The 14,203-nt window shown below is 46.1% G+C and overlaps 1 protein-coding gene across 2 annotated transcripts in view; it reads right to left on the bottom strand.

Annotated features, from left to right (window-relative positions):
- LAMB4 (laminin subunit beta 4) overlaps nt 1-14,203 on the bottom strand; it is a 107,725-nt gene that overhangs the window by 82,051 nt on the left and 11,471 nt on the right. For both annotated transcript variants that reach the window (XM_053897273.1, XM_053897272.1), the window contains 8 exons: nt 13,625-13,782; nt 10,083-10,218; nt 7,538-7,611; nt 6,237-6,425; nt 4,951-5,014; nt 4,612-4,826; nt 3,380-3,500; nt 2,117-2,305 (listed from right to left, as the gene is read on the bottom strand). In XM_053897273.1, coding sequence (XP_053753248.1) covers nt 2,117-2,305; nt 3,380-3,500; nt 4,612-4,826; nt 4,951-5,014; nt 6,237-6,425; nt 7,538-7,611; nt 10,083-10,218; nt 13,625-13,782 — 1,146 coding nt within the window. The remainder of the gene's footprint in view (nt 1-2,116; nt 2,306-3,379; nt 3,501-4,611; nt 4,827-4,950; nt 5,015-6,236; nt 6,426-7,537; nt 7,612-10,082; nt 10,219-13,624; nt 13,783-14,203) is intronic.

The following is a 14,203-nucleotide window of genomic DNA, read 5'->3' as shown; positions in this document are numbered from 1 at the left end:
GGGACCAGAGTTGAGACCAGCAAGATGCCTAGGGCCAAAATTTAAGGAGGTGCTCCCTGTCTGGTTAATGCAAATGGCAGGTGATAACCTCGCACTTACATCACTCTGAGAGAGTGTGCTACCTGAAATGTTGGGATCTGGGTCATTCTCTTGCCTCACTCTGGTCTCATTCCTCCAGGGAAATTCAATTTTAAATAATGATGAGACAGGTTTTCATCAGCAAAAATCGAAGTGTGAAAAAACCAAGTGCTGGCCAGGGTATAGAGCAATGAGAGTACTCAACCACTGTTGGTGTGGGTGCTAACTGGTACCCCCACTTAGGGAACAATGTGGTACCATCTAATCACCTGGAAGAAGTTCATACCCCATGATCCATTAGTCCCACTTCTTGGTAGGACTCTTAGGGAGAGGTTTTGTGCACTTGCACAAGGCCACACATACAAGAATGCTTTGGGGGGGATCAAAAGAAAAATGGCCAAATAGATTCTGTCATATCTATAGGAAGAAAGAGTTCTATACAGACATTACACATAGATCTTAAAATTGGAGAATTAGAGCTACCTGATACGGACAAATCTCAAAAACATAACGTTGGGTGAAATAATCAAGGATACATACAGCGTAGTATCATCTATGTAAAGCTTGAAAACATGCCAACATACGTTGTTTGTAGACAAGAACATGTAAAAGTGTAAAAGCCAGCACTGTACTGGTAATTGCCAGTTATATGAGAGTTTATCCCCAGAAAGGAAGGTAACAGTGGGGTACCTGAGTCACCTGTATCGCCGTCATGTGTTATTAAGGTCCTGAAGTTGCCCTGGGGTAAGACATTACATTTTGACACAATTGCTGGTGGGCATATTATTACAGTATTCTCTCTTATTTTTATATGCACAAAACATTCCATTTTCAACAGCTGAGATTAAAGACAAGATGAAAGATTTTTAAAGATTAAAACAAAGATGGTAATCGTTAGCTTATGTGTCTTCTCAGCAAAGATGAATTGTCTACAGCCAGTCAAATGTAGCCCATTTCACTACAGACCTTCTCCTTAAGGCGAGACTCTGATAAACCCATCGGAAGCTGATAATTTCCTAAGTCGAAAATATACTTAATACATCTAACCTACCGAACATCACAGCTCAGCCTCGGCTACCTTAATCTCGCTGACAACACTTACGCTGGCTGACAGTTGGGCAAAATCTTCCTACACACAGCCTGTCTTACAGTAAAGTGTTGAATGTCTCGTGTAATTTCCTGAATACTGCACTGATAGTGAAAACTTGTTGTATGGGCCCAGAATGGTTGGTTTTTTTAAGTGATTTTTTTCCCCAAATGTTTATTTTTGAGAGAGAGAGAGAGAGACAGAGTATGAGTGGGGGAGGGGCAGAGAGAGAGGGAGACACAGACTTTGAAGCACGTTCCAGGCCCTGAGCTGTCAGCACAGAGCCCGATGCAGGGCTTGAAGCCACGAACCCTGCGAGATCACGACCTGAGCGGAAGTTGGAAGCTTAACCGACTGAGCCACCCAGGCGCCCCCAGAATGGTTGCAAGCGTATGGGTTGCTGAGGCTCCTGACCAGGGGTCTGACTGGGAACTGTCCCTAGCTACCTGGCCCAGCATTGGGAAAGAGGATCATCTGCGTATGGGCTGGCCTGGGAAAAGATCCGAGTTCAAAATTCTAAGCAGGTTTCTACTAAATGCCCATTGCTTTGGCACCGTGGCAAAGTTGAAACATCCGAAGTGGAGCGGGCCAGAGTAAGTCGGGTCTCCCATGCTCAGCTACTTCCCCCAGGGGACCCACAGGACACTCAGGTGTCTGCAGCACCTCCTGAACCACCCGCCCCCTGCTGGCTGAATCTGGAATAGTTTCCTGATTCACCAGTGTTGGCCACCCACACGGGGCTGCGGGATGGACCCGGATTATTGGGCCCAACCTGTCGTGAGAAAGGAAAGCTCTCAGAACCGAGTGCCTTTTCAGACTGCCTCCCCCCCCCCCCCCAGGCCCCTAAATGCTGCTAAACCGAGTGGGGGCGGGAGGTGCCTGCAGCCCAAGCGAGACCTCTCCGTCGGCCTCACACGTGTGGAAGAGACAGGCCAGAGGCCGGGGACTCACGGATGCACGCGTAAGGATCGGACATGGCCCTGAGCGGGTCCCTGTAGAAGAGGGGTCTGCAGCGGTCACAGTGCTGTCCCTCCGTGTGGTGCTGGCAGTCCTCGCACACACCCCCGCTGCGGCCGCCGCTCGCCAGGTACGCGGTCATGTCGAAGTGACAGCGGTCCGAGTGGCTGTTGCAGCGACAAGCTGAGGAAGGAGAGGGGTTAGGAGAGACTGGCCAAGGTCTGGGGGACCACCAGACAGCTGTTTGGGCACAAATCACTGCAGCCTCAGTGCTCCGCCGACTTGTTAGAAATATACCAAGTACATGAGGATTAAAGCAGGTGCTTTCGAAGGATCTTTCTAGTACTCTTATTCTGTGTATATATATGTGTGTATATATATACACACACACAGAATACACACACACACACACACACACACACACTGATAGTACTCTGATTCTGCTCACATCTATCTATCTATCTGTATGTCTGTCTATCTATATTTTTTACAATCAGGTAAACAAAAGTAAATCATTTGGGTGATCTGGGAGCCCTAGAGTGCAGCTTTATTGCTTGGAGAACTTTATTGTTTGCCTTGGTGGTGAAGTCTGTGCTGTGTGCCTTGTTGGGGTTTCCCTGTAAACAGCAAAATCTTAGGCTCTGTTTTGCTGGGTCTCGCACACTGGGACTCCCCTGGATGGGACGTTTTTTAGAGACCTCTTCCACTCACCTCTCACTGCCCCAATCCCATATTCCCCCAGTCTGGGAAAAGAAGCTGAGTAACAAGTTTGTATGGACTTTCCTCAAAATTCAGAGGCAGCAAACGCATTGCCAAAGAACCCTCTACCTTATTAGCCTAAATATTTTATAAAAGCTACAATAGCCTGTCAAAGTTTGTCCCAGTCCTCACCTCTCCTATCCTCTGACATGTGTTTAAGGCTCCGTTCACGGAATGGGTGATTCTTCAGGAAAAGGGTAGGGATCTCTGTACCAAATCTAGTCCCTACTGATGTTGCTGTTACATGGCTCTGCCCCTCCTCAGGGAAGGGACCACACAACACGCGGATGGTTTCGTTTTGTGAATTAACATGCCTTTTGTGGTGTGAGGGTCTGAGAAGTTGGTATTCTTCTATGGGAGGTAATGGGACACATTAGGATATCCCACGATTGGAGCTGGGAGCCACAAGTTTGCGGCCTCTGATGCCCACAGCTCCACTGAAATGAACTCGATGTTGTTCGAGCTTAAGGACACAGGCTGAGAACCTTCCCCACATACCTCTGCACACGCTGTCCTGGAGGCCTGCTGCCGGCCTCCACGGAACGTCCTGGAAGAAGCCCTTGCACCTCTCACAGTTCGGGCCATCTGTATCGTGCTGACAGACACACCGGCCGTGAACCTGCGTGGTGTGAAAAGAGGGCTTTGCTCTGAGGATGCTGGGGTTCTCGAGGTGGAAAAGGCAATACCACGCCAGATGCCTCTTCGGGTCTTAGCTTTTCCTTGTCTACCTTCTATTATCTGCTTAACCAACTTCCACGTTTGGAAAAAGTTTAAGATGTTCAGGAACCATCTACATTTTCTTTGGCATTTCTGAATTCTAGTTTCAGGGCAACACACAATGAGAGACAGGATCGCGGGGGGGGGGGGGCAGAGAGAGGGAAAGACAGGGAGGGGGAGGGAGGGGGAGGGGGAGGGGGAGGGAGAGGGAGAGGGAGAGGGAGAGGGAGAGGGAGAGGGAGAGGGAGAGGGAGAGGGAGAGAGAGAGAGAGAGAGAAGGGGGGGGGAAGGGTGGTTAAGGGAAAGAGGGAATTAGAAAACAGAAAGAACCTGGAGCAAAGCGTATGATTCTCTTGGTTTGTCCAACAAAATGCACTGTATACCCAAGTTCAAAGACAGAAACTTGTACTTCCAGGGAAATAGGAGCTGGCTGACAGGGAAGGTGCAGAGTTTCGGCATCCAGCCTTGTCTGCTTGTGGCTCATAGTTTAAAATTATGTAGTAGACACAACCTCAGGACTCTGCGCAAACAGGCATTTCTTCCACCGCATCGCTCTTTTAAGACTCGTCCCAGGGATGGAAGAGATCAACACCAGGAACAGCCATTCCCGGCACAAGAGTGCTACTTGGAGTGACAATTTCTACAGTGGCAGGCATCCCTCGGACACCCCGGTGTGGAGTACACCCTCTCTCGCACGAGAGACCTTCGAGAACTTTTTGTGGGAGAATGCACGCGAAACAGGGTCCTCACCACTAAAGCTGCATTCCCTAAAAAGCAAATAAACAAGAAGGGAGCACGACGGGCTACCCTGAGCTCACAGATGAGAAATGCTGCTCATGGAGTCATCTGGGGCAGAGACCGCAGAACTGCGGGTTGAATGATCCCTGCCCCAACACAGAGCTGTCACTTCGACTATGGATCCCCATGGAGAGGCTCTGATCCACATTCGGCACCAGTGCCGCGAAGGAAAGGGAAGAGAGCCAGCTGCCCTCTGCGATCGATCAGTGACTTACCATTCCAGGAGGGCTGAAAACATCTCCCCGCACTTTCTGCACGGGGATGCATTGGCTAGCGTGGCCGTGGCAAAAACAGCTGCCCCCAACCACCATGTTGGACAGAGCGTAGTAGTAGTTATCCAGAGAACCGTTTTCCCTCCTTCCAAGCAAGGTGTCCCCCAGGGTGTGGAGTTTGGTGAAGTTGATCCTCAGGTTTGTTAATGTCACAAGGTCTGGAGAAATGATAACAGCAAAGGAAAGCACACTTCATGGGCTATGGACATGCAATGAAAAGGGATGCCCCCAACACAGAATTTTAGAAAAAGAATTTGTGCAAGAATAGAGAGTATCTCATACCCTGGATGTAGGGGCTGTAGGGGTTTTCTATTTCAAACCTGGGATCCAAAACCTTTAAAACGACCTGCAAAACAAATGCAGGTAAATGTATAGCATTTCACCCAAAACAGCATTGTGAAATATACTTTTTTTTTTTTTTTGAGTAGGCTTCACACCCAGCATGGAGCCCAACAGAGGGCCCAAACTCATGACCCTGTGATCAAGACCTGAGCTGAAATCAAAAGTTGAATGCTCGACCAATGGAGCCACCTGGGCGCCCTGTTACTCTTAAAGAGTAACTCTTAAAGAGTATACTCTTAAAGAAGAGATCCTGACCTCACGAAAAGGCTGAGCCATTGCCTCCCAGCTGGCGTAGGATACAGATTATTATTTGGGTTCTCTTGTGAATAAAAGGGCCAACATGGAAACGAATCAAACGTCTTAGTCATTCTGGTTCTTTATGCCCCCATGGTCCATGTAGGTGATAGCACTGGGGCTGGGAGGGAAGGACGGGGTCACAATCCAGTAGGTCATCAACTGGATCTGGCCGGGGATTCCAGAGACACCTTCTGCCACCAACCCTTTCACTCTGCCTGATAAGAGTCATACCTCCCAACCCCGCTCCTACCCTGCCCTTCTGCCTGTCACCCGCTTTGCTCAGAGGAAGGTCCTGGCAGATCCCGCCTGGGTGGTGGTTTACAGAGCATGAGATAACACAGCTATGGCACACAGCCATGAGATAACACAGCTATGTAGCAAGGGCTAGAAACAGATGCTCCTCCCTCTGGGTGTCCTGTGTCCTAGTGCCCAGGCTGGGTCTTAGTCCCCACTCACCCTCAGCAGGTGATGTAATGAGAGATGTAATCTCTCATGCAGGAGTATTGCTTGTAAGATGCTTACTATTTATCTGAGTTTGAAATTAATTCAGGACTCATTTCAATTTAAACACGTTCATGCTTTAAAAACCAACAGCTAGAGGCCCATGGGTGGCTCAGTCAGTTGAGCGTCTGACTCTTGACTTCGGCTCAGGTCATGATCCCAGGGTCGTGGGATTGAGCCCCATGTCGGACTCTGTGCTGAGTGTGGAGCCTGCTTGAAATTCTCTCTCTCCCCACTCTCTCTCTCTCTCTTTCTCTCCCCCCCCACCCCTTTCTCCTGCTCACGCTCTCTTTCTCTAAAACAAAAGTAACAGAACTCAAGTTATATTTCAGTAAACACTACCTAAATTGTTTTCATTTAAATGAACCGCATTAGAAAAAAAAAATGGTGTAACCTCTATCTGAGAAATCCAAGAAAGGAAATGCTACCTCTCCACCAGATGAGGGTTCAATATCCGAATATTTGGAGTCACAGACAAGGTCTCCCACTCCCTGGGCCTGGCCAGAAGTGATATTGGGAAAGGAAGCAGCACAGTCTTTTGCAAAATATTTGAGCACTTTCCAGGTGTGTCCATAGTCTGTGGAGCGTTCGACTAACATTGCAGCAGGCCGAAAAGTCTAGGAAAACGGGAGGGAAACTTGTAATGCTTCGCAAAGGCAGATTTCATTATCCACTGCAGACTGAATATTTGTATTCCCAAATCTCAGTTTTTCAAACTTTATTTGTATCTCTTGAAATCCGTTATGCAATGAACACACAGAAATCTCTTTCCAGTCGGTGGGCGAGCAATCACGAGCACATACTTTGCCTCGAATCTGGTTCCATTTGAAAACTGTGTATGGGCTGTGTGAATTATTCATCAAAGGAGAGCATATCAATTTTTAAAAAGTCAGTGTAACTGATATGTTACAGCAATTTGTATGTGGTTTTCTTTGACTAGAAGAACCCCTTTCTCTGGCAAACTCTTACACATCCTCCAGAATCTACCGTGAAGCTTTTTCTGATTTCTTACAGCAGTGTTAGCCTCATCAAGGAAACTACCAGCATTGTGATTGTATGTCGGTTCCCGCACTGACAATTTTGTATTATGATTTTAAATTTCTATATATGTTTGTATCCTTGACTAGACTGTGAGCTCTTTGAGGCCAAAGACTTGTGGGTTTTTTTTCATTTTTCATTTTATTTATTTTTTTACTGTAACTCAGCTTCTGGGCTGACAACAAAATTAGAATTTTGATGAAATATTTGAGAATAACTACAGCACAGGATTTCTCTGGCATCTAACTATCCTTAGTAAAGACCCTTTCATTTTTCTGCCTCTTTTGATCACAATCTTTCCATGGTTCCCAAAATAATGTCCAGTTTCTGCTTTTTTTTTTTTCTCCTGAAAATCATTTTTCTAGCTCTTGTGGTCCCTCTCACCCTAGGCTTTGGAATTTTCCTCTTTGCTGTATCTTGTAAGATTTCCTCCCTTCCTTCCTTCCTTCCTTCCTTCCTTCCTTCCTTCCTTCCTTCCTTCCTTCCTTCCTCTGTTAACCATATAAGTTATTAATTAATGAGCAGTAGAGTTTTTACTTGTTTTGTTTTCCACTCAGGAACAAAGAGTCAAATTCTGCACAAAGTTCGAGTAGAGATTTTGTGCTCTACCCAGAAGCAAGGAAGTGAAATCCTGGGTAAGCCCAGCACTTGGTAGGTAGATAAAAGGGGTGACAAGCCCACACATCTGTACCTTAAAAGTCAGAATAAGGTGGCTGAACTGAAATAACGCCTCTAGGTCCAATCTGATGCTGACATGATCAAGACCTGGAGAAAAATCCAGAAAGAAGGAATCAGTGATTTTGAGAGACCCCTATTTAATCCTTCACTGTGGCTTGTCTGTAAAAAATAAAAATGTGTGAAATTACATGGCTGGGGATCAACACTCTTTCCTCGTCTTTTACAGTGGTTTCCCAGAACACTGCACACCCAGGAGAAGGTCTATCTGAGAGCAGTACAGGTTTTACTCGGACTGTGCCCACATGCATGTTATGGTGGCGGTGCACACGGCCACTGTGTGGCAGTGTTACCTACCACCAAGGAAGTTCGCCCATTTCCCATAGGTCCTAAGCAGCAAGTGCCACCACTTGGAGGGGAGGGAGCTCATTTCCTTGAACTTGAACATTTCCTTGAAAAACCTGACTGCGCACGTGCGTAAAGGTGCGCTGGGAAACTGGTGCATGGTAAACATCGAAGCATCCTTTTCTTCCAGCATCTGCTTGATAACCACTCGGACTAGTTCTATGGTCACTTAGCGTAAGACACAGCCTGGAATATTCCCCTGGGAGTGAGAATCTGCAGCTCCTCTGGGGCTGAGGAGAAGAAAGTCCTATCCTGAGAGAGTTAGCTGCCATTCACCTCCAGCCTGGATGTGCAAGACCGGCCCCACGCTGGACACGAGGAAGCCCCGATCGCTCTAGAGTGGCACTGTCCCATAGGAACAGAATACGAGCCACCTGTGTCATTTCAAATTTCCTAGCAGCCACATTTAAAAGACGTAAAAGCAAGCAGGTGAAACGACTTTTAATATTTTTAACCCCATATACCAAAAACCGTCTCATTTCAACATGTACTCAATATTTTAAAAAATTACTAATGTTTTATTTTGCTACTACCAATGCCTATTTTTTTTCCAAAGTAAGCCTTAGAAACCTGGAATGGTTTTGCACCGATGTCACATCTCAGTGTGGGTTAGCCGTGTTTTTTTTTTTTTTTAATTTTTTTTAATGTTTATTTATTTTTGAGACAGAGAGAGACAGAGCATGAATGGGGGAGGGGCAGAGAGAGAGGGAGACACAGAATCGGAAGCAGGCTCCAGGCTCTGAGCCATCAGCCCAGAGCCTGACGCGGGGCTCGAACTCACGGACCGCGAGATCGTGACCTGAGCTGAAGTCGGACGCTCAACCGACTGAGCCACCCAGGCGCCCCATGGGTTAGCCGTGTTTTAAGTGCCCGGTAGCGCATGTGGCGTTGGGCTCCCTCCCATACTGGACAGCAGCTCTGAGAGCAGTCAGTAACCGGGCTGCATGAACCGGAGGCAGTTTTATTTGTGGGTGCATCACTTGGGAGGGTTCGCCGTTGAGAGGGCAGCCCCATTCCTGGCTCCGGGTCAAGAGTCCCTCACCCTTTCTGGAAAGAAGATCGCCTTTCCCCTCTCAAAAGTTCTTGGCTGAGAACCCTTGTTTTATGCGATCCGCTTTGGTGGAGGGGCGCTCCTGTGAGGCTATGTGCAGCAAATGCTGGACATGTGGGTTAAAACTGCTGCTAAGCAAAAATGGCCTGAGCGAAGGCAGGTGGCTCCTGCAAAGGCATCGCATACATGCACTAAGGAGGGCCCAACTAGAGATTCAGGATTAGGATCCAACATGAATCGGCATTTTAGTAGACACACCAATCGTGCTTGTCCAATGGAAGGCATAGGAAAATAGCCTCATATTCTGCTTGCCTCATGTGTTACGATCCTATATATTCTGACAATTCCCACACTTCTCTAATGGTCTAGGACCCCCTGAGGGAAATAGGTTTAGGCATCTGAAGAGAATAGAGGGATTGTAGCCCAGGTACAACATATAGAGATGCAACAAAGGGAATCATCTTGTGGGGTGAGGGTTCCAGATTGGTGCTGCAGGGGAGCTGTCATGGGTGAGTCAGCCTACATTCATTCAAGCACGTAAGGCCCATGCCTGAGTTTGGAGGCATCCCCAGTTGGGACCTGATCAGGGCACCTAGGAAATATGGATGGTCAAGGCCGATGCGAGTTTCAAAATCACAATTGTTCATGAGCAGAGAAGGGCATAAATCCAGGCAGAAAAGAACGTCAGCCAGTAGCCAACTATCCTTTCAATTCAATTTTTATATGAAAATATTTGGCTTGCAGCAAGAAATGAAATGCTCTTTTCCTCTCTCCTGCATGTATTGCCGAGGGACAAAGTACAGGGTGGAAACTCTCAGATTTCCCCTGGCGGTGTTAATTCCATTTACAGGAGTGTGTTTCATATTAGGGTTAATGCGTGAAGCTTTCAGGGTTATGTGCTTAAAATACACTTGGATTTCTCTGAAGGAAAATAATCTCTCCTGAAATGAAAATAAAGTTTGTTCTTATACAGGCTTTAACAGTGCTAGGGGATACTTTTCCATTCCAGTATAACTCCTTGCTGTGAAATTGTTAAGATCGTACAGAAAGATATTGGATTAAAAACCTAAAGAAATGGATAATCTGGAAAGGAACTCGGTCATACCGTTTTCAGCTTGCCACCATTTCTTGTCTCTCCCTGGTTCAAAACTTGTAATGACATTCTCAATGGTGTGGCTCTGGGATCGCGTGTACGGGTCATAGGGAGATCTGGAGTCACAGATGAAACATTTTTGTTCCCCCTGGAAAAGACCATCATTTCAGTAAAAAATAAAGACCCATAATTACTTATTGTTGATATCAATTTGAAAACAAGCTGTACTTACTATATTTGTCTTTCAATCTGGCTAAAAATAAAAAGCAGAGGAAATAACAGGACATCATTTTTTCCATCAATAGGTGCTTAAATACAATAACAGACAAAATAAAAATTAGGACCTAGAAATTTTATGAATTTGTACATTGGGGGCAAAAATGCAAACTTATGCGGAACTAATTTTTGTCTTGCACAAGAGGCAGATGACCTGGAGGTTATGTTAAACCGTAGAGAAGTAATCAGGATACGTTCTTCGAGTAGGGATTACTTTCTGTAGTCAAAAACAAATATTTGGCAAGAAACTAATGCAACACTCGGCCACCACGTTATCTGCAACCATCCTTTTTTTTCTCTCTCAGACATAGTTTTTGGTAGAAAAAGTTCCATGACCAAAACCTCTCCATCACCGCCATGTGGATGTTGTAAAAGATTCTCATTATACTTGTAACAGAGAGGCCTGCCCTCTTGTCTTCCAGACTGGAAGGTCTTAGTGAATTGGAATTACTTTACTTGGAATGGAATTTCCAAGGTTGCAACAGCCAAGAGTGGCCTTTGAGTTTGCCTAGTTTAATGCACCCATTTGTGGCCGTATTTACTTAAAACCCCCAAGGAAATCCCCAAAGACTCCCAAAGGACTTCCAATGGCTTGCACAGTTGTTCCTGGCTACTACTACTTGCGGGACCCCGGAGGAGCATTTTTGCAAAACTTCCAGGAAGTGGGGACTGTTTATTATAATCCTCCATACTGGAAGTTGACTATAACAGATGCGCCGGTAGGTGTTCAGCAAACCGATTTGACGTCCGGATCGTTGCTTACAAGGGCTATACAACCTGACCAGGACCATCTCTTTGCCTTTCCTTCCATGAGTCTTCCCTTGATTCACTCAATTCTAGCTACACTCACTCCTTGCTCTTCCCTGAGTTCACCGGGAACTCTATTGCACCTTGCCATCTTGACACGAGCTATTCTCTGCTCCCCTCTCCTCCAACCCTCAAATATTCCTATCTCTTGCTCCTTCCCTTCTTCTGGGTCTCTGTTTAAAGGCCATCCTCTCAGAGAGACTTCTACTTAAAATATCACCACCTCCTTATGGCCTCTACCACTCTCTATGCCTTACCCTGCTTTATAATATCTTGTAAGCTGTTATCACCACTTGAGACTATATTATATAGTTGTTGGGTTATTGTCTGTCTCCATCAGTAGAATTTAAGTCCAATGAGGGTGGGACTTTGTTGTTTTTTAAAAATTTTTTCTTAACGTTTATTTATTTTTGAGAGACAGAGACAGAGCATGAGCAGGGCAGGGGCAGAGAGAGAGGGAGACACAGAATCCGAAGCAGGCTCCAGGCTCTGAGCTGTCAGTACAGAGCCCGATGGGGGGCTCAAACGCACAAGCTATGAGATCATGACTGGAGCTGAAGTTGGCTGTCCAACCAACAGAGCCACCCAGGTGCCCCATGGGACTTTGTTTTGTATAAGGCCACATCCTCCTGACCTAGAACAGTGTCTCACACATTGTAGAGGCTGGATAAAATTTGCCAAATGAATGCGTGGTGATTTTGAGAACTATTTCAGCTAGAGTCTGTCAAAGTAGACCAGCCTTTCAAGAGATCCATATAATCTTTTTAGAAACACTGGCCACCATAAGTCTTATACCCGAAAAAAAAAATGCCCTTTCAAAATTAAGGAGCAATGGAAGTGAGATCTGTTCTGCATATGGGAAGGCTTGCCCCAGACTTGCCCCTAAAAGAGCAGCAGAAGCTTTACGATTCCACCAAAAGGTGTCAAGCCTTCAAAAGATGTCCAGTATTACTATGGAAATTACTGGGGGAAACGCTTTACTGTCAATATCTTAGAAGCATAGTCTTTGGCGAGCCTGACTGGGGATGCTTGTTTGTGATGATGAGATGTGGAAGTCCCAACTTGGGTAACACTACGGGTCAATGTTGATTTGAAGCTTCCTAGGAGAATGTGTTGCTTGGTAGCAATTTTTTAGATAATCATGGGGAAACAAGTCCTCCTTCATGACACGCAAATGTTTAAGTAGACTAGACTTACAGCCCTACCTGTAACACTTTGTCAGCCTGAAGATATCTTGAGATTTTTTTCCCCCAGGTCTAGGAGTTTAAGATTTCTGGGATTCTTGAGACAAAAGAAACCTTGAAGTTTGATTTACTTCTATTTTGGGTGGTGAAGACAGGAATATTAACTCCTAATCATTGCCAGAGTAGGTCATGAGTTGGCTGGGACAATAGTACGCAAATGTCAGTGGTTTAAGAACTAGAAGGATAATGCCAGTGTTGGAAAGTATCTAATATTAGAGTTTAGAAACGTTTCTTTGTCCAGAGGACCCGGAATTGGAAAGTCACTTGTAGGGTGCCACATCCCACCTGGCCTAGAGTTGAACAAAACGTCTACAGTGTCATTTCCTTGCACACACAGAGAAGTTGCTTTCTTACACAAGTACTTCCCAAACTTAGAACAGTGCTAAGCCCTCAGGTATTGTCTTCACTTATTTATAATCATCCTCTTTTACTAGAAACCAATTAGAATCCAAAGCATTTCCCAGAGACCTCGAGGAGTTGCTTTAAATGAACAATACGTGGAAAAGCCTGGGCCTCTAACATCGGGCTTCCGTCCAACTTCCCGCCTGCACGTCCTCTCATTTAAGGGGTTGACGTGATTGCCTTGGGCTTTTCAGCAGGTATGATACTCAAATGACCTTGGATGCTTGTTCAGGTCCCCGAGCACGGAGAAGAAAAAAACTATAAAGCAGCTGATCCTTTTCTAAAACTGGTCTTTAAGGGAAAGAAAAAAGGCCCCCAAATCTGTTGACACTGGGATCTTACGGTTTTTAGACAAGACAATTTCCAAGTGGTTTTGTGAGGCTGGCATGCAATCAATTCAAAGTTCACACCCCCCCCCATCCCCCACCTAACGCAGGACAGTGAGAACCCACATTCAGTATAACGGCCTTGAGACCCTGAGGGATCGTCCCTCTTCACTGCTGGGTCAATTGAATTCACTCCCTGCAAGTTCCTCCTGTGGCTAAGTAGAATAGTACATTTTAGAGTACTTCCCTTCGAAGACGGAACCAAAGAGGCTCTTCTGTCCAATTCTAAAGGTAACAAGAAATAGATGTGGCAGATCTTCCCTATTTTCTGATTAATCAAGGTTTCTTGGACTAGGAATTGAATCACCTGTGCCTCTGATATTCAGGAAAGAGTGATGTGTCCTCCTTTTATGTTGCCTGGCTGGCCCCCGCCATGCTTGGAAAAATCTATGTCATCGACTCAATAATGTCCCAACAAATAAACAAAGGACCAACCCACCTCAAGGTAGCTGAGGATGCAGTATTTCTGGGGTCCATCCAGCCCGCAGGTAGAAGAAGCCATGAGCTGTGCGCTGCGACCCACCAGGAGATCGCCAGTGGTAGGATGACAGGCGCTCCTGTGACATTTATCTTGGGCTTTCGTGAAACTGAGAAACCCTTGAACATAACAGACACAGCTACTTAGAAGGCAGTCTAAGGGTAGCAGAAGGCTTAAAGAAGCAACTGGTTAAGTTGGGAAGTTAATAGCCCATTTATTTTTAAAGCCAGTTTTCTTGATCATTAAGACCATCCAGTTGTGGATGCTGTTGGTGCCCTTGGCCTAATGGAAATCTCTCAGCCTGGGAGGTGATACCTTCTGCATTCACGTCCCCACCTGGGCCAGTCCATAGCCAGTGACTGATGGAGACACAGTTCAAAAGGCTGTGGCACCATTGCCTCAGCCTGGGATCAACTGTGTGGTGCAATTTATGCTCAGAACATTTTGGATGGGGGGGGGAGATTGAAGCCAGACCCTAGCTGGGACCACATCCTGTCTCCACTTTCCTTAGTCTCTTACTGCTCAGAGCCCTCCCTCAAT

Source organism: Panthera pardus, unplaced genomic scaffold, assembly GCF_024362965.1.
Source record: "Panthera pardus isolate Hobbes unplaced genomic scaffold, ASM2436296v1 HiC_scaffold_8, whole genome shotgun sequence".
In the NCBI taxonomy this organism is placed as follows: Eukaryota; Metazoa; Chordata; class Mammalia; order Carnivora; family Felidae; genus Panthera; species Panthera pardus.
The sequence above is the reverse complement of the archived record's forward strand: the minus strand, read 5'-3'. Positions and strand labels throughout refer to the sequence as shown.